At 41.6% G+C, this 23,464-nt stretch overlaps 3 protein-coding genes across 6 annotated transcripts; 1 reads left to right on the top strand and 2 right to left on the bottom strand.

The window, feature by feature from the left end:
* Positions 1-1,117: 1,117 nt before the first annotated feature.
* On the bottom strand, positions 1,118-14,713 carry abcg4a (ATP-binding cassette, sub-family G (WHITE), member 4a). The gene is made up of 15 exons (XM_086012286.1): positions 13,658-14,713; positions 9,892-10,118; positions 6,534-6,651; positions 6,242-6,374; positions 5,872-5,922; positions 5,489-5,634; positions 5,271-5,394; positions 4,365-4,479; positions 4,138-4,277; positions 3,326-3,424; positions 3,077-3,245; positions 2,898-2,998; positions 2,565-2,723; positions 1,676-1,794; positions 1,118-1,587 (listed from the first exon to the last, which is right to left on the bottom strand). Exons 2-15 carry the CDS (start codon positions 10,115-10,117, stop codon positions 1,362-1,364), a joined length of 1,926 nt encoding a protein of 641 aa, XP_085868412.1. The 5' UTR covers position 10,118; positions 13,658-14,713; the 3' UTR covers positions 1,118-1,361.
* LOC147133442 (cobalamin binding intrinsic factor-like) lies at positions 14,090-19,342 on the top strand. Of its 2 annotated transcripts, XM_086012292.1 has the most exons (6): positions 14,090-14,212; positions 16,774-16,831; positions 16,914-17,064; positions 17,935-18,076; positions 18,150-18,283; positions 18,687-19,342. In XM_086012292.1, exons 3-6 carry the CDS (start codon positions 16,950-16,952, stop codon positions 18,752-18,754), a joined length of 459 nt encoding a protein of 152 aa, XP_085868418.1. In that variant the 5' UTR covers positions 14,090-14,212; positions 16,774-16,831; positions 16,914-16,949; the 3' UTR covers positions 18,755-19,342. The 2 variants fall into 2 exon arrangements, with proteins under 2 accessions (XP_085868418.1, XP_085868417.1); XM_086012291.1 differs by lacking the exon at positions 14,090-14,212 and having other exon boundaries at positions 16,366-17,064.
* LOC147133441 (complement receptor type 2) lies at positions 19,330-23,459 on the bottom strand. 3 transcript variants are annotated; one of them, XM_086012289.1, is made up of 6 exons: positions 23,325-23,459; positions 22,027-22,216; positions 21,032-21,199; positions 20,778-20,945; positions 20,489-20,689; positions 19,330-19,599 (listed from the first exon to the last, which is right to left on the bottom strand). In XM_086012289.1, the coding sequence occupies exons 2-6, from the start codon at positions 22,118-22,120 to the stop codon at positions 19,586-19,588; spliced, it is 645 nt and encodes a 214-aa protein (XP_085868415.1). In that variant the 5' UTR covers positions 22,121-22,216; positions 23,325-23,459; the 3' UTR covers positions 19,330-19,585. The 3 variants fall into 3 exon arrangements, with proteins under 3 accessions (XP_085868415.1, XP_085868414.1, XP_085868416.1); XM_086012288.1 differs by lacking the exon at positions 23,325-23,459 and having other exon boundaries at positions 22,027-22,471; XM_086012290.1 differs by lacking the exon at positions 23,325-23,459 and having other exon boundaries at positions 21,032-21,196; positions 22,027-22,471.
* Between the last annotated feature and the right edge of the window lie 5 nt (positions 23,460-23,464).

The following is a 23,464-nucleotide window of genomic DNA, read 5'->3' as shown; positions in this document are numbered from 1 at the left end:
AAAAAAAAAAGAAGAAAAGATAATACAAATAAATAACATTCTAAAACATATACTGAAAAGTGCATTGTACTTGTATTTTCTTTTTTTCACAGCATAACATATCCACTGTACAATCGTTGATTATATGCCTACATTATTTTATACATTAGGATTACTAAGTAGCATAGATTGAATAAGAAATATTTCATAGCAAGTCTACAGGAAAATAGTTGCATTGCCCTGAAACAAGGATGCGCATGTGTGTGTGTGCGTGTGTGCAGTTCAGTATGTATGCGTGTGTGTGTGTGTGTGTGTGTGTGTGTTGTTGAAAGAGCGACGGACAGACAGACCAACATACATGTTGATATAAGTTGCGTGAGCAAACATCCAGCACTGAAGCAGACAAAGCTTATTTCATTCTAGTTCAGAGGCACACAATCAGCCCAGCCAGCATTTCAAGTATCGAGCATCGTTTTGGACATCGGCGATGCTGACTGACGGAGACGAGAAAACGATCGTTCCATCGCAGCTCGCGGACGAGGGGGAGGCCCGAGAATCATACACGTACTTGGACGAATTGCTTCAAAGAGTAACGGCGATTAGACAAGCATCTCTTTTGTCCCCCCACCCCCCCCCCCCCTCCCCACACCGCTTAGCTCAGCTACTGCACTTTTCTTTAAGTGCAGCCAGTTCATTTAGGATAGCCCTCCGCATCAGACTGGAAGCGGCAGTCATGCCTGCTTTCTCCAAAGTTGTCTCCTGGATGCCTCCCGCAGTACAAACAAAGAGTTCTCCTCCTTGGCGGCAAACGAGTAAGACTCCCTAATGACATCGTTACAAATTCCTTCGTCCGCATGCGTGTTCGCGGCGCGCCGTAAAGGCCGGTGAAAATGATCCGGCGCGGGGAGGCAAAGTCATTCTGTGGCAGTTGGTATGTTGGGATCGTATCCCCGAAAAGGACTCAAGGAAAGTGGGAAGCTGACAAAAAGGTCTGGCACTTGCACTTTCCCTCCCTTTCACAACAGGAATGTATTCTTCTTGAAATACGGGCAGGCGTTACAATGAAACACCGATCATTGGATTTCCGGTGAATCTAGGTTTACTATCTAGGCGTTGAAAGGCAAAAAAAAAAAAAAAAAAAAAAAAAAAAAAAAAAAAGTACTTGATGTGCCATTCTCCTCGGATACGAGTACACAGTACATTCCGGATCCTTAATTAAACATGCTTTCTGTATCTTTCGTCACGCGACTGCGATGATGATTGTAGACGGAATCCAAGATGGAGGACAACTTATGAGGGGAAGCGGCAGAGGAAACGTTCATGGGTAACAAGCGGTTTTTCATTGGGTTGATGTTGAGCTGGCACTTTCCGAGTTGATCTCCTCAACGCTCGGACTTGACTTTGTACCGCAGGACAAAGTAAGTGGCCAGTCTGAGAATGAGGAAGAAAACGCCCAACACCATGAAGTCTACGTAGAGCTTGGCATCCTCCACATCCAGCAACTGCAGGACCTCCTCTGGCTTTTGGAATTTACACACGATATCTGGACATTCAAGCTCAGTGCGGTTCATCCCGTAGATGGAGAGTATCACTCCCTCAAAGCCATACCTGGGAGAGGCAAAAAATAACGAGCGCATAGGTGTCTTGAACGCTCAAGGATTAGAACGTAATACATTGTAAAGAAATCAGAGCATACCTGACATAAGATACGTAGGAGCTCCACTGCAGGTATTTTGGAATGGTGTCAAAATTGACAAAGAAGCCAGAAAACAGTAGCACGGGTATGGCTGTGACCGGACCGACGAATGTTGCTACCTGTGGGGGAAAAAAAAGCATTTGCTTAAAAAAAATAAAATTAAAAAAAATTTAAAAATCACCTTCTAAGGCAAGTGTCTTTGGAAAACAAATAAGTTTCATTTTAAATTACTTTGTCCATTTTCCAAATGTAATTCCAAATTTAAAAATTATGGTACTTTAGTAACATTCAAATATTTTTTTATGGTTTATACACTCTAAAAATAGTTGGGTTCAAAATAATACAATTTTGGGTCAAAAATGGACTGACCCACTAATTGGGTCGATTTGACCCACCTTCTTGTGTTGTTTTGTACAAAACAGCCTAAATTTTGGGGTTGTTTTGTGCAAAACTGACAATTTTGGGGTTGTTTTCTGCAAAACAAGCCAGAAAGTTGGGTCAAATTGACCCAAGTAGTGGATCGGTCCTTTTTTGACCCAAAATTGTGTTATTTTGAACCCAACTCTTTTTAGAGTAATTGAGCTATTGTACCCCTGATAGGCAAACCATAGATAAATCCCCCAAAATTCAAGTTTCCAAAGAAAACGAAATGTTTGATGCTACACCCAACATAAACTACGTGAAAACGAGTCAAAATACACATTGACTATTTCATTCGAAAGTATCACCTTCAAGCAAGTGGAATCGAATTTCACATTCACTGCAGCAGCTCAATCAGTTCATAAATACGACGCACCATTTTTTTTTTTTTTTTACATACAGGTAAAAACCAAACCAAAACGATATATTGGGTGTTATCCTCACTTCGCGTGTCCGAAGGGCTTCTCACCTGCAGAGACGTGGACGCAGCGCCGATAAGCAGACCCAGCGACTGGGCGACCAGGGCCGTGGACGTGGACAAGGCCACGAAGAGCAGGTAGCGACCAGCCTCTGGAGGCTGTTCCGTCATCCAGTACACAATACTGCAGTACATGATTGGACAAATCACCTGTGAGGGAGACAAAACACCTCCTTATCCTTGTGGGCCTCGCTATCAGTCCGAAAGCTTTACGCGATACTGTTATTAAAAGACCGATTGCAAGTTCAAACACATTACATAAATTTGGACTTGAAATCTAATTCCCAAAAGCCACCGTTGAGTCTCAAATGTAGGAAACATTACCTGGAATGGTACGTCTGCCACTGTTTTTGCCAAATAGTAGGCCTTTAAACTGTACCAGTAGTTGAGGTGTTCCCTTACAAACACGGACATTTCCAGAGGAACTGTGGGAGCAAAACATCGATAAGTGACTTGCCACTCACGGCGTGTGATTATTCCCAGGCCGCGGCGGGATATCTTACAGGTGAGAACGGTGGGCATCAGGGCGGCAAACATGAGAAAGAGCATAGAGAAGAAAAGGAAACCCGTGTTGTTTAAGACTTTACTGGCGTCGTTTCCGATTTTCAGGTAGAGGAGACCGATCAGCACGCCGATACACAGATGGGACATCACTCTGAGGTGGGTCAGCACCTGTAAAGCCGTCACAAGTACTTTTCAAATATCAGACGTCGAATTTGACGACAGGATATGTTGTGAAAAAGTTTTTTTACCGTGTCCCTGCATATTGTGATGAAGGTTCTTTTGAAGAGGATGCAGAACTGTGTGAAAGTACTGGTGGCAAAGCTATGTTTCTCAAGGGTCCCCGTGTCCTGCGCGGGGGATAAACGTATCAAAGGCCATCAATTTCCATACGGTTTGCAACAAAAAGCCATTTGGAGACAGTTAACAGATAATTAGAAAGAAAACAATACTATGGTTTAGAATCAGCAGTAACACGTTCAAAACACTCATTTGTCATAGTGCGTAGATACACCAAAACGGGCGTTTTAGGAGCCCATTGCATATTTTATGCAAATGGATGAATGCCGCTAAATCCAATCCGATTAAAATGCAATTTCCTCACTGTTCTTGGTTATGGTGCTGTCAAAAAGATTAATCGCGATTAATCGTATTTTTCAACCACTTTTTTTTACGAAGCTTTGAACCGTTATTTACTTAAATATAGGAATTAATGTGGAAAAAAGTACATTACAATTCAAAGATTGTTCTAATAGCTTTCGCTCTTCCTTGAACATGATTATTTTCCTGTAAAAATACAACAGTTGAACGATACACCAAAGATGTACGGTACAACACATATGGTATTTGAATTTGGCTGTGCAAAGTGTGCAGATTATTTTGGATTTCTCCAATGAGCCGTCAAGTAACTTTTTTAAGTGAAACTACGTAGAAGTCCGTATTTGCGATTAATCGCGATTAATCTTTGGACGGCACTAAAACAAACGCAAAACAAAGCGGCTTATCCTTGGTTCTACGCTTCTCATAGGTTCCACTGTGCGGTGTAAATGTCAGAATCGCTCACACTGTGGCACTGAGAGGGACAGGAAGAGTCACTCTTGTCTCTTGAGTTCTTCTTGCCCTCCTCGGAGCACAGCCCGCCTTGGACCGCCTCGAACAGCACCGGGTTCAAGTCACCGTACTCTCCGGATGCCACCTCGATGACTGGAGGGAGAGAAGACGAGCAGCTCGAAGAAGGCCCGAAAGACGCTCTCACGTCAGGGAGCAAAAACGAGGAGGGTCTCAACTCACTGAAATCCGCAGGATTGTGATATGTCGGGCAGTGGAGGCCCAGGTTCTTCAGATAGGGGATGAGGTAAGGGACTGTGCCCTTGTAGATGCATTGACCTTGACTGAGGATGTACAACTAGAAGAAAAGATACAACGGTGCTTTTACACTTGGGTAACTGAGCTGTACTCAAAGGCATTCATTCTAAAGTGGTAACCGTATCAAAAATAAGAAGTCGAATCGCAGCAGGAGGGCAATTTTGAAATAAAAACGGGAAAAAAAAAACGCTACAACACTAAGCAGGGGCGGAGCCAAAATGTGGCTAATGGGTGGAAAAATCAGAGTGGGTTTGAATAATTCAAATAAAATGACAAACGGAATAATATGAAGTTCAGAATCAGCCTTAGACAACCACAATTATGCCATTCTTGAAGAGGAAGTCCACATTTTGTTTTCCAAGAATATGTTCTATGCAAGCCCACTAGTTGAAACAAGGCATTCTGATAAATATTGCCTTTGTGGAATAAGTGTTAATCCACTCGTTTTTTGCCAATCTCCGGGGGCGGCCATTTTGTCTTCTGTGGTATTCATTTTTGGGATGGAGGGGCAAAATAGAAGGAACAGCTTGTTCAGTTCAAATGCAGTGCATTTTAAACTACACCCACAAACATATTGTTAAATGAATACATGCCTTTCATCAAAACTGGACATTATTATCCATATAAAGGTGAGATGTAGATTGCAGCTTTTGTATAAGGTGCGGTCGTGGCTGCCGATAATTGTACTATAAACTGTATGTAAAAAAAAAAAAAAAGAAAGAAAGAAAAAAACATCAAAACAACTGTCCTGCTCTCTTTGTCAGATAACGTGACTCGGTCTTATCTTCCCAGCAGCTAATCGAAAGAAAGCAGTGCAGGCACCCAGGTTACCTTATCAAACATCTCAAAGAGCTTGGCACTGGGCTGATGAATGGTACAGATGATCGTTCGTCCTCCCTGAGCCAGAGACTTCATGAGGGAAACCACCTGGAAGCACGAGGCGCTATCCAGTCCGCTAAATGTCACAAAAAAAAAAAAAAAAAAAAAAAAGAGGCGCGGGCTTGAAGTGCGTGGAGATTATGCAGACTAGAAGAAACGTGATGTTGTACCTGGTTGGCTCATCAAAGAACATGACGGGAGGGTTGTTGACCAGCTCGAGGGCAATGGCCAGCCTTTTGCATTGACCCCCCGAAAGAGAGTTGGTACGCGTCGGAGCACAGTCCAGAAGGCCCAAAGCGGTCAGAATCTCATGCACCTGAAACATAAGCAACATGCTCAGAACTGTTCACCTTTAACTCATTCACTGCCAGACATTTTCAGAACATCTTTTTTGGAAAAAAAAAAAAATTGAAAAAAAAAAAATAATAAGATCCTGGGAGTGAATGGCTGGGCCGTGAAAAGACACAAAAAAATACGTCAATGGCAGTGAATGAGTTCATATCAAATGACACCAAAATAATGGTCAAATGTTCATATATTTAAACAGACTCACCAGCTCCTTTTTGACCTGCATGCTCTCATTGAGTTTCAGATTGGCAGAGACCTAAATGACAGTGAAAAGCGCTATAATGGACATCCGGCGCTTACACGCTCAACATACGCTCTAAAAACAGTTATAAGTTAATGACACAATTTTGGGTCAATTTGACCCACTTTCTTGCGTTTTATTTTATACAAAATAATCCAATTTTAGTATTTTTTTTTTTTGTAGAAAACTAATCATTTTCGGGTTGTTTTTGCAGAAAACAACCCAAAGGCTTGGATCAAATTGCCCCAAGTAGTGGATTGGTCCATCTTTGACCGAAAATTGTGTGATTTTTAACCCATCCGTTTTTAGAATAAACAAACAGAAGTGACCTCACCATCATGGCCTCCCTGGTCGTCAGGTGCGGCAGCAGCATGTCGTCCTGCATGATGTAGCAGGACATCTTCCGGAAGGTCCGCAAGTCCCTCGGGCGGCCGTTCACCAGGATTTGGCCCTTCATGCCTGTCTCCCTGCGTCCAAACAAAAACGATGAGTACCAGTTCAAATGTCATTGTTATAATGTCATTATATAATATATTCATATAATTAATACATTAATTAATATATAATATATATATATTATATAATATAATATATATATACAACAATTTTAAAAAAAAATGTCTCACCTGTATCCCGCCAGGATATTCATTAAGGTGGACTTCCCGGCTCCAGAGGGGCCCATGATACCTATCAGCTCTCTGCTATTAAATCTTCCGGACAGACACTTAAGGAGGGCTTTGTAACCTGATGAAGAAGAAAACAACCAATTAATATTGATGCATGTTGTCTTGATCAGACAATTAGAACGTTTTTTGTTTTTTTTTTAATTATTTTTTTATAGTAGTGCTAGTAGTAGTAGTAGTGGATGTAGGACGTGTAGTTGTTGCGCAATTCCTAGTAGTAACAGTCTTCTGAGTCAGTTTAGCTGCACCTTTCCCGATCCCAATATATTTTCAATTACTCAAAAAGGAAATCATAAACAAGCAAAGGCTGTTTTCCGATGCCCTCTAATTGAATACGGTCACGCTTGATTAATGACACAAAAGGACGTCGCATAATAAATGAGTTCAAAATGTCAGAATAAAGTCCGTCACAAACTCTGAAATGAAGCCATAAATGGAAAGTGAGAGAGGTTTACTCGACCCCTTGTTGTGAGGGAAACATTTCCCCTTTTCTCTGTGCCGCATACTGATGATCCAGACCTCTGCTGTAGCCCGTGCATAATAATGGTTTTATCCGTGTGACACGGCGGGGGACATCTTTATCACCGTCTCTCACTCAGCCGTATGGCGGGAAGAGCAACTCAATGTCCACCAAACAAATCGCTCAAAGTCAAAACATACCAGCACACAATCTGATTTGCCTCTTCGCGTTTTCATAGTTTGCAACGGCGCAGAATTCCACTGCATCCTGTTGTGTCATTTTTGTAGACGATAATGGGGGTTCACGGACGAGGGGCGCATCGCTGATTTATTCAATCGGAGCCGTGAACGAAATAAAGCCTGATTTCAGTTTTCCTCGAGCAGCGTGACGCTCTCCGCCTGACTCATAAAACAATCAGCAGATAACATTTACAGTCCGTGCCACTGTTCCCCGAAGGGCAAAGGCATTGCTTTATCATGATCTGCTATTTACTCAGCAAATTGATAGGGAGGCACATGAATTATGCAGCATTAATCAAGCAAGCATCTAATATCATACCACAGGAAAAAAATATATGCACAGTGCTGGAATATGCTGTCTAAGGTGCGCGTCAAGCAATGAGCTCTCACCTTCTTGTGAAAAAAGGGTCAATATTTTGGAACGCAGAGTGATTCTACCCCCCTTCCACAACTGAGTGTTACCTCCCCCAGGGCCGCAGGATGGATGGTCAGTCTTAACATGTAAGCCAACTTTATGCTTAAAACTCATTCACATTTTCAGACCCTCTCTAACATTTGAAATTAAAAAAAAAAATATGTACCATATTTTCCGGACTATAAGTCGCGTTTTTTTTTTTTTTTTCATAGTTTGGCCAGGGTGCGACTTATATATGTTTTTTTTTTCTTCTGTATTATGCATTTTACAGCTGGTGCGACTTGTACTCCGTAGCGAGGTATAGTCCGGAAAATACGGTATATAAATTCCTGGGATTGGAAAGACGTGTAAATTCGTCAATGGCAGTGAATGAGTTAAAAAAGGACATAGTGACGGCCTGGCAGCTTGCGCGTCACTTCAGCTCTTTTACTGGCCCACCAATAAAGGAGAGAACGCGGCATTAATCCAAAGAGCAGGATGATCATCATCCGTAGCACTTGCCGTGTATGGCCCATTTGCCACAGTCATCTCCAGGAATAACTCATAAGCAGTGTCATTGAGATAAAAACTTGTGTTGTGTTCATCACAGGCCCTGTGCACGTCATCCTTTTGTGCTCCCGCGTACCAATTTGGAGGTCCGCTTTTGGGTTCAGCAATAATTTACTGCTAGAATGGAAGAAGCGCAGACTGTATAAACATCTGCTGAATAACAACCGTGATATGCTTTGCGTTATTGAATTCTTATCAGGCTTTGCAACAAACAATACGGGCCTGATTTATGGAGGATTGCATGTGCAAAAATGGGCGCGAACTTGATTGCGCACACACAGATGTGGAAGCAGGTTGTCAAACGTGCTAAATTGCCGTGCAGTTCGTTTTTCAACTTGTGGGAGGGGCATATGCAAATAGATGAAATCCCAATCATCAACCACCATTCTCTCGCTTGATTATTATTATTATTTTATTTTTTTTTATCCTTTAATGCAGTGTTTTTCAAACTGCGTGCGTGCCGCGAGATATTGTCAGGTCAGAAATGATCTAATTTGTGCGGTCTAGCGCTGGCAGCATAATCATGTCTTTACTACATTGTAGTACTCTTCCATGCCAGCAGGAGGCAGCAGCAGCAGGTAGCCAATTGTCTTTGTTTAGAGACAAGCGAATTAGTGACGCATGTTTATCCAAACAGGCCCATGTTTCGCACTGAGTAAGTATCAATATGAAACATTCTAAAATACTTTTTTCTTTGCGTTTATTTGATTCCTATTCAAGGCGTTATAATATAACGTCATTCTTCAATGTTGAAAAATGCTTATATAAACAATATGTAACACTTATCTTGTTAAAATACGGTTTTTTTTTTCACAATTTCAGCTAGTGGTGTGCCGCGGGATTTTTTCAATGAAATAAATGTGCCTTGACTCAAACAAGTTTGAAAAACACTGCTTTAATGAGACGTGAAAAACGCTGGGTTATTGCGCTTACGGTGAGTATGGCGACGGAGTGAGCCGTGGCGTGAAAGACTTTGCACTAATTGGTATCACGGAGGCACTTCCTGTTCACACGTCCTCCGCATGACGAGCCGAGAAGCCCGCAGAGGCCACGCTGGCGCATGCAGAGAGCGCAGGCCCGGATTTGATGAGCCAAGGAGAAACAGTATCGACTCCTGCTCAATACTTCCTGTCTGATCTACTCTGCTTCACAAAGGCCGCCCCCTAAATAAACACAACATGGGACGACGCTTTTATTATAACAGCCACGGCCTGAAATGAATCATGTCTGGCCCCTCCCTCTTAAGTGCACACGGCCTTGTTAAACCTACGAAGGAGGTAAACAACAAAGTTCGGAGGGGTTGGATTTTCTGTTGGACATCCTTTCATCGTTCAAAAGGGCGGTGTGTTTCAATGCTGTTCATATTTCATGAGCAGATCAATCATGTCTGACAACACAGGAAAACGAGGGGCAAACAGGGCGACGATCTGCGAGTGTAAATTATTTACTAGGGCTGAACTTTGCTGAGCGCTGCAAAAGGCGCACTTCTGCCCGTGTACGCGCGCCTCTCACAGAGAAGAAGAGACACGGCTAGACAAAAAAAAAATAATAAATAATAATAATAAATTCTTCCAATTGTGACAGTTTTTACGCTCTCACGTTTACCCGGCGGGGGGGGGGGGCAACACTGTACTGTACCTCTCCTCCTCCACCAGGGACCCTCACGGATGGTGTAAGACAACTCGTTGAACTCCAAGTCCACAGCGGAGCGACGCGGGAGGTGGGAGAATCGCTGGGCCTCAGTGATGTGGTTTTCCACTTTCTTCAGGTGGGTGAGCAGGGGCGCCTCAGGGGGTGCCCCGCTGTGAAGTTTGGTCTCCTCCATGGGGATGCTGACGGACACCTGATCCGTCTTTTCCGTCATGCTGAAAGAGGCACACAGACGATTGAGCCGACGCGTCGGTTTCAATACAGTCCCAACTTGAGTCGGTGCAAGGAACATTTCTATACCGGCTTCCTGCGACGCAAAGAATATATCTGAAAATCTCAGCTCTGAATCTTAGACCTAAATATCATCGTATATCCAATTTTGGAAAGAAATAAAATTTCCATGTTCATGCGATGCCTGTAACGTGGAAAATAAGAAAAATCACGTAAAAATAAGAACATTGAAAAAAAAAATGGACATAAGTGTTTTTCAAAGGTCAGCGACGATGTACTCATTCCTTATAGTTCACGACTAGGGATGTAACGAGTCACTCGAGCCCCGATTCGATTCAATTTTCAGTTGCCGATTTCCGATTTGATTCTTTAAAAATTGCTGCCGCGCTTGTCTCTGTGCACCAGTGTGGTTCTGCAGCCATCCACAAACGCGAAACGCTGTGATGGTTTGGCGCAAAAGCAGAATTTGATCCACACCTTCAAAATGTGCCATGCATCTGGAATGAAAAAAACGTTTCAAAACATCATTTTCTAGATGAATTTAATCAACTCGATTAATCGGGGCGAATCGGTTTTAAATCGATTTTCGATTCATCGGCACATCCCTATTCGCCACTGTATGAGACTTCCAGACCCCTCAGGTGGTCAGTTGCCGACTTATTGAGCGCTTCCAGAACCAGAACGAAAAATGCTAGGATTTTATCTTGAGTTTCACATTTTTATTTCTTTGCCTCTCTCACAAATGCCTTCGCAAAGGTTATCATGCTTGATTGACATTGACGTGTTTGCGTCAATATTATACCGCACCTTACACAAAAAGTGTACCCTTAGGTGGCGGTCTACCCTTGACAGCTGACTTTTACAGCTTCAGAGTTATCATTGTGACCCTGGAAAAGGTTGCAGTGGAGTGAACCTCTGCTGTCAAATAATAAGGCATATTAATTTGGCGAGTGCCTTGAGGGACAAAAATATGTCTGCCCTGCTCTATTTCTGACGGGGCAAACGGAAGGGTGTGTTTCGAGCAATTTCACTCATACGCATCTTACATGAGATAAAAGTATAACTGATGCAGCACAGAATGTGGCAGCGCAGTTCTACTCCTCTGCAAAGTAGCATAACAAACTCAAATGGAATTAATGGCAAATTATCGTCAAAAAAAAACGGGCCTGGTTATGACGGCAGATCTTTTCATGCAGGTTGGAACTAATTCGATTTTTTTCAAGTGGAACCATTTGGGACGTCTGTGAAATGAACATTAGGAGAATGCGAGAATTCATTGATTCCCGTATGATTCAGTCCAGGGGACGATTATCCGATGAGCCCCGCCCACCGGCGCCGGGTAAAAATGAGTCACCTTGTCAAAAACGGCGCCGGGCACGATGCGATTACTGATGATGGCGTTAACTGGCTCCTCCAAGGCGATACGATTGCGAGGGTTCAGACCTGATGTCTGTTTTCAGTCCTGCTCATTTGAATCCCCATCTGTGATATCTTCCAATAATCTTCCAATACATATGCTCGACAACATTTGAAACTTCAAAACATTCTGTTATCAGATATCTTTGGAGTCGTTACAATTGTTGTACGTCGTTCAAGTGCTTTGCTATGAGAGATTCACGCATCTCATTGACTCCATTTAAGGATCATAGATAGAATACTTTTCATTTGGTTATGATTAATTCTACGATTTCCCCTAATAGTCACTCCTTATTTGCCACTGGTGTTCAATTGTTCAGTTCAATTGTATTTAACTTTTTTTTCATACAATTGTACATGCGTATGCAATAATGCAATAGTGCATTTAATATTTTTTTCTGTATTTTCCAATATTTAAATTCAAAATGGTCATTCATAATGTTACCGTGAAAATGATACACTTAGGAATAAAATCTTTGCATCATTTTTGACAAACGCTTGCTATATTTGTTAACTCATTCACTGCCAAAGACATATTTATATGTCTTTGCAGAGTCCGGACATTCAATCAGGAACTTATTTATATTTTTGTGCATTTTTTTTCAGAGAGTCTGAAAATGTCTGGCAGTGAATGAGTTGGTGGTGCTTGGAGAACTAAGAATTTTTCAGGTGGTACTTGGTGTCAAAAGTTAGCGAAGCAAGTAGGACAAACGGCTAATTATTACGCTACATGATAACAGTTTGTGTTTGTAAGTTTTGAGGCCCACACCAGTGTCAAGCTAGTGCACATTTTTTGTATGCGTTGCTTAAGAAGGTGTGATGCTTATTAGGGCTGCTCGATTTTGAAAAAAAAAAAAAAATATCAATCACGGTTATTTTGGTAATAATCGAAATCCCGATTACTCAAACGATCATTTATTTTTTTGGTACAAAACAAGAAAATATTTCATCGTAAAAAAAATATAAAAGACGAGTGAAATTCTTTGAAACACTATCATTATGTAAGTTGCAAACAAAATGTATAAAATTAGTGATTATAAATTATGTAGCAAATGTAGAAATTCAAGTACGATTTCCTTGCGTGTAAACAAACATAGCACTTTGGATATAAATGCATATCAATAATCGTTTTTTGTGACGATGATGCCAATTTTGTAATCGTGGAGCGTAATAATCGGAATTGTAATCGAATTTGGATTAATCGCACGGCCCTAATGCTTGTAGCGCTTCCAGAACTGCATGTCATTGACCAAACCTGTGCGTTCATACAATCAGTGAGTACAAACATGCACTGCGGCCAGTCTTGTCTTGAGCGATACTCAAATATGCTCACACGAAGAACCTTGACCATGGCTCTTCTATTGATCACCATGCCATTAGTGAATTTCCATTACCAGGCTGCATATAGGCCCTGTAAAACGGACTTTAATGGCCTCTTACTCAGATGAAGGCCTGCCTGTTGTGTCATCATGTGTGGCGCCCACTGCCAGGACACGTCAGCACATGCAACCCGATAGTAAAAGTCCACCATAGAAGGATGAAATACGCTTATTAATCATTATCCATACATCCTTTTTTTGAAAGTGGATCTTTGCGCGTGAGCTCGAGCCCATCCTAGCTGACTTAAGGCAAGAGGCGGAGTACACCGTGGACTGTCTGCCAGTTAATTGCAGGGCACATAGACAAACTATTCACACTCACAATTATAACTGTGAACAATTTAGAGTTTCAATTAACCTAAGAAGCATGTTTTTGGAATGTAAGAGGACGCCAGAGCTCCATAGCATGGGAAGAACATGCCAACTCCACATATGAAGGCCTAAACCCAGATTTGACCCCCAGTCTTAAAACTGCGAGGCAGACGTGCTAACCGCTAACCCACCGTACCGCCCCTTATTAATTATTATATTTAATGACAAGCAGTTCCGCATAAATAAATAAAAGCAGCCATTAGCTGGAAGCTGACAAGAATCAAAATGCTCCTATAGCTGAAAAAAAAAATGCACTGTGACATACTAATCAATCATATAAATGTTTGTATTCAGGTCACACCAGTTTAACATAGACATTCCTTCACATTGCTGCATCCCACACATACTGCACTTACTTATTGTTGTGTGTTGAAACGAGCAAGTGAGACGCCTGTTTTCCCTCCCTGGGTGGGATAGCAACAGTCCACAGGAGATCCCGTCAGGGAAAAAAAAAAAAAAACAACAAAAAAAAAAAAACAACACAATCCCAGCACGTCAGAAGCGCCAGCAAATAGTCCCAGCCGGCGCGTTGATGGACACTCCAGGGCCAAAACAATCCAATCGGTTTGTGGGTGCAAAAACAAGACGGCTGCTCCTCGTCAAAAGATCTCCCGGGGTGCGGCAGCCGCTCATGGTGTCATCGTCATCATCATCCCGCATCCTCTGCACAGACAACTCCCGAGATTAAAATCATGTCCGGCGTCAAACTACGGCGGCAGCTACCCCATGACACAACCCCGCGTTATCTTTTGACGTATCCATCCGCTCTGCTCCCGCTTCCCAATTCTCACTCGACGTTGACGATGGAGGATGAAGATGGGAGGATGGTTGATAAGCCTCCGGTCGGATACTAGGATGGAACTAAAGTGCTGCAACAGTAGCTCGACGTGCGGACGTCGGACGGTTGCTCGGTGAGCTTGTGCGAGTTGGGGTGCGCACGCCGGTCTGGGGCGTTGCTCCTGGAGAAGGAAAAAGTAGAAGAAGAAAAAAAAAAAACACACACACACACAAAAAAAAAAAAAAAACACGGCAAATAATATTGCTTAGTTTCCTGCTTATTCCAGCTAGCATGTGTGCATTCACTGCCCACCGGAGTGACGATTAACAATTACATCATTCTTGATCAAATCCAGAGTTTAAACATTCACTAACGACGATTTGATCCTCGCCCGATTACGTTTGAATATTTTAAAACCGAAAAGGTGCGTAAAGAGTGAAGATTAAACAGTGGAGGGGATTGGCGTGCTCCACTGTCCCTTTAACGGCCGCACCTGCGCATCTGCCCGGTGCTGATGCTGCAGTGGCCGGGTTATTTTCGGTAAATCAGCCGGGGTTACTCGCGTTCAAGTGGGCCCAACATGTCTTACATCAGCCCAAGGGAGGACATCAATATCCCTTTTGAGCCAATCACACCTGCCTCTTTTTCCGGAGCTGTTTAACAGGAGCGCTTCATATCCATCTCATGTGAGCAATTTCATTTTACAAGTGTCAAACTCAAGGCCCCCGGGGTCAGATTCAGTCGCTACATCATTTTATGTGGCCCGCTAAAAGCAAATCATGCGTCTATTTCAAGTTTATTGCTAAAATCCGTAGCAACATTGCACACAGTCTTCACTTTTAATGACGTTGAGATATTGTAAGCTTCTTTATTCTTAGACCAAAATCTCTTATTGAAGAAAAGATGAACACGGCAATTTATTTTCTAAACTATAGGTGTGTATAAATGTGGGATCGGGTACAGCAAGATTTTGAATATTAATGATGTTTATCATGACCTAAAGAAAACAATTGGGTTAAAAATAACACAATTTTGGGTCAAAAAAGGACCGATCCGCTACTTCTGGGATGTTTTTTGCAAAAACAACCGCAAAAATGGGTCGTTTTGCACAAAACAACACAAGAAGGTATGGGTCAAATTGACCCAATTTGTGTATTGGTCCATTTTTGACCCAAAATTGTGTTATTTTTAACCCAACTGTTTTCAGGGTGATCAATCATCATTTACTTGACCGTTTCAGCCGCTTTCATATACTCACATTTCACGCTCTGCTTCATCTTGGCTGACACGGACAGCAGCACAACTGAAACTAGTAAGGCAGTTTACCCCTTGAAATCGTTACGTGTGATCAGTCGCCATGAAAAGGCTTCGATTAAAAACTGCTTATTTTCCTCTTGACGTCTCCTCTGGAATAACCCTGCTTCATTTTTTTTTCCCCCCAAGGCACCAACAAGTTTGCATTGCTTGTTCCTGAATCAAGTCTGAAAAAACACTCTAAAAACACTTGGGTTAAAAAGAACACAATTTTGGGTCAAAAAAGGACCGATCCGCTACTTCTGGGATGTTTTTTGCAAAAACAACCGCAAAAATGGGTCGTTTTGCACAAAACAACACAAGAAGGTATGGGTCAAATTGACCCAATTTGTGTATTGGTCCATTTTTGACCCAAAATTGTGTTATTTTTAACCCAACTGTTTTCAGGGTGATCAATCATCATTTACTTGACCGTTTCAGCCGCTTTCATATACTCACATTTCACGCTCTGCTTCATCTTGGCTAACACGGACAGCAGCACAACTGAAACTAGTAAGGCAGTTTACCCCTTGAAATCGTTACGTGTGATCAGTCGCCATGAAAAGGCTTCGATTAAAAACTGCTTATTTTCCTCTTGACGTCTCCTCTGGAATAACCCTGCTTCATTTTTTTTTCCCCCCAAGGCACCAACAAGTTTGCATTGCTTGTTCCTGAATCAAGTCTGAAAAAACACTCTAAAAACACTTGGGTTAAAAAGAACACAATTTTGAGTCAAAAATGGACCGATCCATTACTTGGGTCAATTTGACCGAACTTCCTAGGTTGTTTTTGCAGAAAACAACCCGACAAACAGGGGCGCTACCAGAGGGGGGGGGGGCATGGTGGGCAGTGCCCACCCACGGACACACTTTGCCAACCCAAAGAATCAAATCAACTTTTATTTGTTTAGCCCAAATCACAACAACAGTTATCCCCCCCAGGTAAGACTAACGCCCACCCACACCTGCCATCCTGGTAACACCACTGCCCACAAATGGGTCATTTTGTACAAAACAACTCCCCAAAATTGCGTTGTTTTTTGTACAAAACAAGACAAGAACGTGGGTCAAATTGAGCCAATTTGTGGATCGGTCCATTTCCGACCCCAAATTGTGTTATTTTTTAACTCAACTGTTTTTTAGAGTGCAGATGTAACACAGTGAGGGTTTGCAAGTATTTTGACCATACTATTTGCATTTAGCCGGATACGGTTACTAAAATACTGTATTAGAAACAGCTCTCAGCACTTTTTTTTTTTAATATACTAAATGAATTCAAACTATTTCCTATAATCTTATCCTCATCATAATCCAGATTGCATAATGACATATTTACCCTGTGGGAATAAAGACAGCCTTTGTTCACGTTCCTTTGCGGCAATGCGCTTTTTCTCTTCCAAAGGAAGGCGATTCATCATTTAAACGACAAGAAATAAATCACTGCGCCATAAAGGTTGAAAGTAAGCACTTTTAGATGTGGGTGTAGTTAAAACCCAACAAAGGATGTATTTGTAAAAGATACGTGGTGACTGTACAACAAAGTGTTTGCTGTGCGGGCGAGAGCCACGTTACGTATAAATGGAGTCGAAGAAAGACGGAAGGAAACAGTTGAACGAGATGGCATCAACGAGAACGACACTCCTCTCCGTGGGCCTCCTGCTGTTTTCCATTCAAGGGACGCTCACGATCACAGGTGATTATTATATTGCCTTAATTGGAAAAAAAATAATGAAACGCAATCCAAAAAAATACTTCACTGGGAGGATATTAATTGGAGATAGACCGATATGGGTTTTTTTTCAGGGCCGATACTATCGGTAGTCAAGGAGGCCGATAGCCGATATTTGGAGTCGATATTAATTTTTTAGTAAAAAGGAAAATATTGGCATCAAAAAATAAAGCAAGTGAAAACTCTTAACTTTGTTGAAATGCCTTTATGCATGTTTGTTGAACATTTTTTTCCTGATTTGCATAATGTTGATGTTTTTTATTATTATACGTTTTTGACAATATGCATTTTGTTGTAAAATTCTAACAAAGTTCAGGGAGTTCCCAGGGTCATCAGCATGCCTTCAATAGTTACATGAAAACTCAAACAATTGTTACCTCTACTTTTCGACAATAAATAAAGTTCCCCAAAATTTCAGAATGACAGAAACGCTCAAATTTCACTTATCTTTGTTTTGATTTCAAACAAAACAAAAAGGTGCAGAATGTTCCCAGGCTCAGTTGGAATCTCTAATAAAGTTAACTGATTTTTTTTTTTAAATAGTTCCGTAAAGTTAACACAGTTTTAAGTTGATTTATTATCGGCCATCAGATTTTTTTAAAAAGGCCGATACCGATATTCAACAAAATGCAGAATATCGGCCCGGCCGATAATCGGTCTATCCCTAATATTCATGCTTAGATCGCCTTAACTGTGTTTGTTACTGTGTCTGTAACTCATACAGAGAGCTGTTTCTTGGTTATTATAGTCAACGAAAACTTAACGACAAAATTTGTTTAAATTGAAATAGTGAAGTAACTGTGATTGACCCGTGTTGCGCAACTCTGTGCGCAGGACAGCCCTCGCTTCCCATTACATTGTCTGTGGTGAACGACCTGTCCAACATGAGCCCCGAGACCCATTTGACGTCGGTGGTGGAAGGCGGGGTGCTGTTGGGGGCTTTGAGGAGAATACAGGAGACGCGGCCTGACTTTGAGTAAGAGCTCGCACATGTGTGAGCCTCAGCTGTTTTTCTTCCATATTGGAGCTCGTGTGTCGCAACCCGCCAGGTTCACCATGAAGGAGGACCCCAACTACGGCTTGTTTCTGGAGAGCGTCAACGGCGTGGCAGGAAGTGAAAAGGATCAGACTTACTGGGAGATTCTGTCCGAAAAGGCGGGGGAATACACGCGCTTGGATGCGGGTGAGTTTCCTCCGTGGAGTAGATCACATCTGAGGGAGGTTTAATGAGCTGTAATGACACACGGGGGATTTGGGTTTTCATCAACTCGCAGCTTTGGGAAACCCATGAGTGCGATGACGGATTCCGCTGCAAGAAGTGATTAACAATATTAGGTCCACTTGAACGATCCAATTTCCATTTCAAATATGGCATTTTAATTTCTTTTAAATGAATCGGCCGAAAATCGACATCAGCCTCAAAGAATCCATATCGGGCGGGGCCTACTTTAGACCACAAAACACAAAAGCACATCGCCTTTGCTTTGTTTTAATAAACCAAGTATCAACATCGCTGAAAATGTTTTTTTTTTTTTTTTTTCCTTCCGACTATTCCAGTCGACCATATTTGTTGTGTGTTTTCACAGGAATCGGCTGCTACACACCAGCAGAACATGAACACATTGTGCTGAGGTTCAGCACTTGGGCCAAATAGTCATGAACGCCCTTCAACGTGCACCACAGTCATCTGAATCATTTGTGAGAGTGACAACTGAAGTGACAACTTCTTTTTGATTTCATAGAAGATGTAGGACTTAGACAAAACAAAAAAAAAAACAGCATCACCTGCTGGTTAACATTGGTAATGCACGAGCAGCGGCTACGCAAGTGTACCTTCCAAATGGACGAAAATATTCAAAACAAATGACAGGCATTTCAATTTAGGTGATGTGTTTGAGGACAACAATTGCACAGGAATGATGCCTCGGCCTAAACATTTGATATTCACAAAATACATCTGAAAATAAAGATTCGGCGAGCCAAATACTTGATTTGGTGCAATGTCTTCATACCTTTCTGCAGCACAGTGTTCATATCAATGACGACAACATTTTCCGTGTTGAATGCGCCCCCTGAGCTCTCGCAGTGGTGCTCCTCCCTTTAGCAATGAGATTAAGGTTTCAACTCCCTCAGGGACAGATGGACCAAGCAGTGGAGCCGCTAATCTACACCGTTTCATTCCTCTCTTGTGTGTTGAGCTTTGACTTGACAATAAACCAACACAGTAAGGTGTGCACACCAATGTTTGTATTCTGTAATCAATCCTGGCTCTTGGATCGATAGTACGCGTTGAGAAAAGTGATACTCTCTCTTGGAAATATGTTGAGCAAACCAACAAGAGTCAATTGATACCAAAAAATGAAGAGATGAAGTGACTCAATTGATGTCAACCGTTACTTGTGTCGACTCCACCGCTCAGTTAAACCAGATGAACAATCTGCTGTCCTTCTGTTCTCCAGGCGATGACTTCTGAGTTTCTTTTATTTTAGCCTGTAGAAACTGAAAACACGCAAAAAAAACAAAAAAAAAGAGAGAGATGGGTCATACACACTGTGGAATTCCACAAAAGGGATGTATATTAAAGTGCAACCTTTGCGATTTGAAAATTAAAGTCAACCACATTGCAGTGTCAATTTAAATTCAATTTATGGTTCGGCCTTACGTATACTAGAACGGTTATCTTTGTTACGGTTGCGGGTGAGCCGCAGCCTATCTCAGCTGACTTTGGGCAAAAAGTGGGATTCAACCTGGGATTGGTAGCTGGCGAATCACACAATTTCGTCTTCAACTAACCTCAAATGCCTTGTTTTGAATTTGAGTCAAAGCTGGAGTACCTGGAGAATCCACTTTAACAAGGTGAGAGCAAACTCCACATAGGAGGACCTAAGCTGAGATTCAAACCCAGAACCTCTTGATGTGAGGCACACATGCGAACCACATACTCCCTGGAAAACACACTGTTCTGTTTAAATAAAAAAGGTTTTTGCCCAAACTCTTATTCACTGCCAGACATTATCAGACCTTCTTTTACCCTAACGTTTGGAAAAAAAAAAATATATATATATATATATATATATATATATATATATATATATATATATATATATATATATATATATATATGACTGTGAAAAAAGGTGAATTCAGCAGTGAATGAATTAAAGAGCGCCTCTAGACTGGGCGGTGCCAAAAGGGAAAACACCGAAGTAGCAATCAGAGTAGATCTGACTTGTAAAATAGCTCCACTATAAATTGGACAATTACCATTCCTCATACAACAACAAACAACAGTATGGATGATAATGCTTGTAGCTGCAGACCCCGAAGCACCAATTAGCGGGGAGGATTTATTAGCGTCGTAGTATATCGAGGTTCCAAAGCTACTTACGGCATGATAAAGCGCAGTCACAGATGCAAGGGATACACTGAGCAAAAAAACGTTTCCAGCCGGTCTCCTTTTTCTTGCAGTTGTGGATTTGAGCGCAGCCTTGCTTGGGACGACCAGAGTAGCTTTTATACGCGCAGGTAGCGTTGCAGGTCCCGTTGAGTTCCCGCTCACTGATTTCAACGGAGCCCTTTTTGCACATTCCTACAAATAAAAAAAAATCAAAAAGGGGGGAGCAATTTTAAGAGGGAGAATGAAGGCCGCAGTGTTTTGTGCCATAGCGTTTACATACTGAGGCAGGAAGGTTTCGGAGTCCACAGGCCATTATCTTGGCAAGTCCTGCTGGCGTTTCCCACCAGCATGAAACCAGGACGACAGGAGTACCTCAGTACAGATCCCACCCACCAGTCGTTTCCAGAAACAATTCCATTAAAATCCACATCTGGCTCCCCGCAGTTGACTGTTAGAAAACGTAAAGCACGCGGATTATTACATCAAGGTATATTACAATTTGGACTGTTCAGCATCCTTTTATTGTTGCATGACCTCTGCACAGGGACTTGTAACCCAGCCAGCAGCAGCTTGAGTCGCCACAGGGATCTCGCCTGAGCTCCTGGTGGCGCGCCTTGCAGCCGGACACACAAAGTGGGGCCGTCCCTGACCAGTAGAGGTCCGCCAGGAAATCTGGTTGCCCAATCCATTCTGTGTCACCTACTGGAAACATTTTTGATTACTTTTCCCCCCCCCCACCACCACCAACATCATGAAGCCACTGCGCCTCGGCACGTTAGTGGAAGATCATCAAGTGCGCTGTAGGAAATTACTCAAATTCATTTAAAGTCGGAAGTCAAGCCAAACCTATTTTTTTTTTTTCCAAGAATATGTTCCCAGCAGGCCCACTAGTTGAAAGACGGCCTTCTGATGAATTTGGGGTTTGTGGAATAAATGTTAATCCACTTGTTTTTAGCCATCGCCGTCATTATCAGACTCATATTATCAGAAATAGTATTCAAGCAGTACTTTTTTTTTTTTTACTTATTACTTGACCAGTTAGCATTGAATTGCTGTTCTCAGAACTAATCAGGGCCGTATCAAAATTTAATTTACTTCAAATAATATGCAACATTATTTCAGTATAACGAATTTACTGAGCAACATTTGATTTTTTTTTTCTTTTTAGGTGGCTGATTATCTGTAAAATGGTTGCAGAGTTGATGTGAATTAAAATTTCCCATTAAAGTAATGTGTACCATTATTAGTCAAACTGGATGAATCACTTTTTTAATAAGATGGTCTACTATCAATTTTTCTTGAAAACGTAACAAAAAAATAAATCCAATTCTGTAATCACCCATTTATGGCGAAACGTTTGTTTGGCGGTGTGGCGCGAAGCTAAAAAAATATGTATGAGTCCCTTGGCTCATGGGCAACATTGATTTATTTATCACGTGGCAAAACGTCTTAAGAGTTCACCCAAAACAGTTTCCATCATGAAACGAGCTTTCTCAGCAAAGTAACCAAGGCAGCGAATTAGGTCTTACCACTAACTTCTACTTCTTCGATCCATTCGGACACTTGAGAATTTGCCCTCTGCAAGGATGTTAAAAACAGCAGCAGCACTGGATTCAACCTCATGGCTTTTTATGCTCCTTTTCTGGCAAACCCTGCAGATCTGGGAAGTCAGTCATGTCCAGTAAACGAGTCGATACTTTCCTGTCCGAGCCAGGCGAGCTGAGTGAAGAAGATGAGAGAGGTGCCGCTAAGCTGTGTGTGTTGCCTAATCTTCTACACACATGCAGCAATATCATGACGGAAGTGTGTTTCTGGAACAAACAGTGGGAAAACTAAAGACGTTTACCCTATTTGCATTTGAACACAGCCAAATATAATGAAATTGTAAAAAGAGTTTGCCTGTATGCATAACACTCGAAAACGTCTTCTTCCTCAGCACTGACAGATTGGGTTTAACTTTGAGCTGTAATAAAGAGAAAGTGACATCGGGGGGCGCAGTAAAACACTCATAATGCACGAGCACAATGCAGATGAAACTAAAAGCCACTTAAATATTTTACAATAATTCTTAGTTTTGACTGCCAGTCAGGGGTCTACATTTACCATAATAATTCATCTGTGTCAATACATCATTAAAAAAAACGATTTAAAAAAAATGTTTTGCCGCTTTTGTGTAGCTAAAGGGTAACCAAATATATTATAGCTAAGCAGCAAAAACAGTAAGTCATAAGTCATAATATCGTAGGGATTTAGGGGAAAAAAAAGATTAAATGGGTTAAAAGTAGGGATAGACCGATTATCGGCACCGAAATTTGGCTTTTTAACGAATATCGGCATCTGCCTTTTTTAAAACTCTGCTGGCCGATAATGAATCAATTTAAAACTGTGGAAATCAAAACAAAGATATGTGAAAGTTGAACATTTCTGTCATTTTGAAATTTTCATTTACTGTAGAAAACTACATGGAGCTATTGTTGAAGTTTTCCTTGATCCTTTTTAAGACATGCTGACAATCCTGAGTGCTCCCTGAACTTTTTGTTAGAATCTTATAACAAAGTTATTGTTATACTTTCTTGAAATAATAATTAAAAAAAACAAAATCACCATTATGCAAACCTGAAACATTATTCAATAAACTTGCTTAAAAGAAACAACAAAGTTGAGAGTACATTTGATAGTTTCTTTTTCCCTGAAAATGAATATCGGCTCCAAATATCGGTTATCTGCCTCCTTGACTACGAATAATCGGTATCGGCCCTGAAAAAAGCATATCAGTCTATCTCTAGTTAAAAACAAAAAAAACAAGTCAATGATGTTGTAAACTTGCCCGACTTCAGTGCAAGCAGCGTGTAGTCAGCAGGGATCGGCTCCAGCTCCCTGCAACCCTGAACGGGATAAGCGGTATGGAAAATGGATGGGTGAATGAGAAACAAACATTTCGCAGCACAATATTTGAAACGGCATTTT

The sequence above is a fragment of the Filicampus tigris genome, chromosome 17 (assembly GCF_054856515.1).
Source record: "Filicampus tigris isolate MCC_2025a chromosome 17, RoL_Ftig_1.0, whole genome shotgun sequence".
NCBI lineage: Eukaryota > Metazoa > Chordata > Actinopteri > Syngnathiformes > Syngnathidae > Filicampus > Filicampus tigris.
The sequence above is the reverse complement of the archived record's forward strand: the minus strand, read 5'-3'. Positions and strand labels throughout refer to the sequence as shown.

Bases quoted from the DNA above. Each gene is read 5' to 3' on its own strand.
- LOC147133442 (XM_086012292.1), top strand. From the start codon at position 16,950: ATGGAGTCGAAGAAAGACGGAAGGAAACAGTTGAACGAGATGGCATCA. The intron at 17,065-17,934 runs GTGATTATTATA...CTCTGTGCGCAG, and splicing joins AGGGACGCTCACGATCACAG to GACAGCCCTCGCTTCCCATT. The intron at 18,077-18,149 runs GTAAGAGCTCGC...GCAACCCGCCAG, and splicing joins GAGACGCGGCCTGACTTTGA to GTTCACCATGAAGGAGGACC.
- abcg4a (XM_086012286.1), bottom strand. From the start codon at position 10,117: ATGACGGAAAAGACGGATCAGGTGTCCGTCAGCATCCCCATGGAGGAG. The intron at 6,375-6,533 runs GTGAGACATTTT...GTTTGGACGCAG, and splicing joins AATATCCTGGCGGGATACAG to GGAGACAGGCATGAAGGGCC. The intron at 3,246-3,325 runs GTAAAAAAACTT...ACGGCTTTACAG, and splicing joins TCACAATATGCAGGGACACG to GTGCTGACCCACCTCAGAGT.
- LOC147133441 (XM_086012289.1), bottom strand. From the start codon at position 22,120: ATGAGGTTGAATCCAGTGCTGCTGCTGTTTTTAACATCCTTGCAGAGG. The intron at 21,200-22,026 runs GTAAGACCTAAT...AAATGTTTCCAG, and splicing joins CGAAGAAGTAGAAGTTAGTG to TAGGTGACACAGAATGGATT. The intron at 20,690-20,777 runs GTATGTAAACGC...TTTTATTTGTAG, and splicing joins TCCGAAACCTTCCTGCCTCA to GAATGTGCAAAAAGGGCTCC.